This window comes from Tupaia chinensis, unplaced genomic scaffold, assembly GCF_000334495.1.
Source record: "Tupaia chinensis unplaced genomic scaffold, TupChi_1.0 Scaffold000252_1, whole genome shotgun sequence".
NCBI lineage: Eukaryota > Metazoa > Chordata > Mammalia > Scandentia > Tupaiidae > Tupaia > Tupaia belangeri.
This window is the reverse complement of record NW_006159732.1, coordinates 3,982,398-3,985,446: the sequence shown is the minus strand read 5'-3', so window position 1 is coordinate 3,985,446 and position 3,049 is coordinate 3,982,398. Positions and strand designations below refer to the sequence as shown.

At 39.3% G+C, this 3,049-nt stretch overlaps 1 protein-coding gene across 1 annotated transcript in view; it reads right to left on the bottom strand.

The window, feature by feature from the left end:
- Positions 1–3,049, bottom strand: part of CD2AP (CD2 associated protein) — a 179,328-nt gene that overhangs the window by 53,032 nt on the left and 123,247 nt on the right. Inside the window, exon 20 of the mRNA XM_014588009.2 lies at positions 1,205–1,325. Coding sequence (XP_014443495.1) covers positions 1,205–1,325 — 121 coding nt within the window. The remainder of the gene's footprint in view (positions 1–1,204; positions 1,326–3,049) is intronic.

Sequence of the window (3,049 nt, the reverse complement as noted above, 5' to 3'; positions counted from 1 at the left end):
CCTCCATTCTCCTCTTGGGATCCTGGGCATGCATGCACACGCGCCTGGCGTGAGTTTTAAGCCACCGGGTCCAGGACGTGAACCGCGGTCAACTACGTGGGAGTCCAGTGACATAGCGATTACACTAACTGCTGATCCCAGTACAGCAATTCTTAACAGTAACAAAATTTAAACCTAGCTTTGGGGTACATTTTTCTCAAAAATACTTCGTTTTAAATTTTTTTAATTTTAGAGGGCATATGTGCTTACCAGAGAGAAAGAGAAAAGAAAGAGAATGAGAGAAAGAAAGAATGCCTCAATGGGCATAGACACACCACAATCCTTCCATTTCACCTCTCAATCTCACCAGGAATACAGGAACACACACACACACACACACACACACACACACACACACACACACACACAACCATGTCTGTTGAAACCACTGGGGCCAGGACTCAAACATCAGTTGGCTATATGAAGTCCAGCTCCCAAACTACAATTCTTTAATCACTGTGCTATGGGGCCAACCCTCAAAAATACTCTTGAATGGTAAGCAAATTAGTATGAATCAATGAGTGAATCTCTAGATGACAAAGGTTACAAAACCGCACAGAAAAAAACAAAAACTATTATGTGAATATGGAAAACAACAAAATTATTTTTTAATCTCTAACATATGCACTCACCAGAGAGAGACAGAAAGTGAGCAATCACCCCCAGCGGTGATGGCCACTCTGCGATCCCTTCTCCTCTTGAGATTTTGGGCATGCACACACACGCCCAGCGTGAGTTCAAGTACAGGACTTGAACTGCAGTTGGCCCCATGGGAGCCCAGTGCTTTAACTGCAACATCACCTGCTGGCCTCCACATTTTTTTAAGTATTAGAGAGAGGTCATTTGTAAATTCGACAAATCAAAAGTGTAAAAAAAATACACCTTCAGTAGAAATAAATCAGATGACATAAGTAGCAGTATTTTATGTTCAAGGTACTAAAGACTTACTTAAAAGTAAAAATAGACATCAGAGAAAGGAAAATATCAAATTATTCAGCTGGATATGTACTTCACTTTTAGAGTGCCATCATATTTTATTTTTAAAAAGTAGACTTACTGAGGCTTTCTGAAAGTTCAAAAGTAAGTAAAAACAAGGTGTCAAAAAATATAAAATGCTGAATATATAATGCATTTAAATTGATTCAATTTCGTTTAAACAATCTACCTGAATCCTCCTGGGCTTCATGAGTTTCGCCATCATCTGTTAACTCTAATTCTTTCACAAAATTTGAGGGAAACAGTCCCAATTTGTTGTTCAGGGTTCCACTCCACCAGCCTTCTTCTACCTGAAAGAGTTCACAATTCAAAAACAACAGAGTTCACAACTCAAAAAAAAATAAAAATTTCTCTTAAGTGGAAAATCTTCCTCCTGTCCTTTTGGACAGAACTGCCATCTTCTAGTAATCCATCAAAATGATGGACACAAAGAAGAGGAGAGGCACCCGATAATTGTTCTCTGGGCCTTTTAGAAAACATGGAGTGGTTCCTTTGGTAACATATATGGGAATCTACAAGAAAGGTGATATTGTAGACATCAAGGGAATTGGTACTGTTCAAAAAGGAATGCCCCACACATGTTACTGTGGCAAAACTGGAAGAGTACAATGTTACCAAGCATACTATTGGCATTGTTGTAAACAAACAAGTTAAGGGCAAGATTCTTGCCAAGAGAATTAATGTGGGTATTGAGCATATTGGGCATTCTAAGAGCAGAGATAGCTTCCTAAACTGAGTGAAGGAAAATGATCAGAAAAAGAAGGAAGCCAAAGAGAAAGGTACCTAGGTTCAACTAAAGCGCCAGCCTGCTCCATCCAGAGAAGCACACTTTGTGAGAACCTATGGAAAGGAGCATGAGCTACTGGATTCCCTAAGAATTCATGGCATGATAGGTAATAAAAATAATCTATGGTCTATTTTAAAAAAACTCTTCCTTCTACAAGAAAAATAAGTGACCGAAGTCAATGAGTACAATTAGTGATGCAAAATAACCTCTTTTAAAAAGTTTTAAGTCTTGGGAACCAGCAGTTAGTGTAATGGTTATGTCACTGGACTCCCACGTAGTCGACTGCGGTTCGCGTCCCGGACCCGGTGGCTTAGAACTCACGCCGGGTGCTTATGCGTGCATGCCCAAGATCCCGAGAGGAGAACGGAGGAGAAGGGATTGCGGCGTGACCAACCCCCTGGTGGGTGATTTCTCGCTTTCTGTCTCTATGTCTCTGTCTGTCTGGCGAGCACACACACCCTATAGCGAAAACCTCTCAAAAAAAAAAAAGTTTTAAGTTTTAAACTTTTATGATTTAACCTTAAGAAAATACAACAGAGGAAAATTTTAAGGGATTAAATCTAAGGGATTGATTAATTATAATATATGGGGTTAACATTTATTGACAACACTTTGCAACATTTAAAATGAGAACTTTTAATCAATTCCAATCTATGAAATGACCTTTACATAAACAAGATGGCATATTTAACAATGGGTCCAAAAATTATAATGAAGCTGAGAAAATCCTATTATGAATTAGTGATGCCCCAGCAGTCATTAGAACATCAGAACATCATAGGTGAGCATATTATTCACATGTCTACAGTGAGAATGCTATTGTAAACAAACCTAATGTGCTGCCGGCAGTATAAATATATAGCACATGTGATTACATACGGAATGTAATACTTTCTAATAAAACTGAACTGCTACTGGCTTATGTATTTCCTATTTTTTAAAGTTTATTTTTATTCATGATAACACCACCACTCACATTTTACAGAGAGAGAAGACACCCTTGACAGAGTCTCATCATGCCACAATTCCCTTTCCCACAGCCCTCAAGTTCATAAGGATCATAGGTATATACACACACGTGCCAGATGTATTTTCAGGTCAACCTGGGGATCTGAACCTACGGTCACTCACGGGGCTTCCATCACTGCAGCTAAGTTTGCCACTGACTGCACCACCTGGCTGGGCCTACACTACAATCTTTAATCGTTGCTATTACAGTGCACTCTT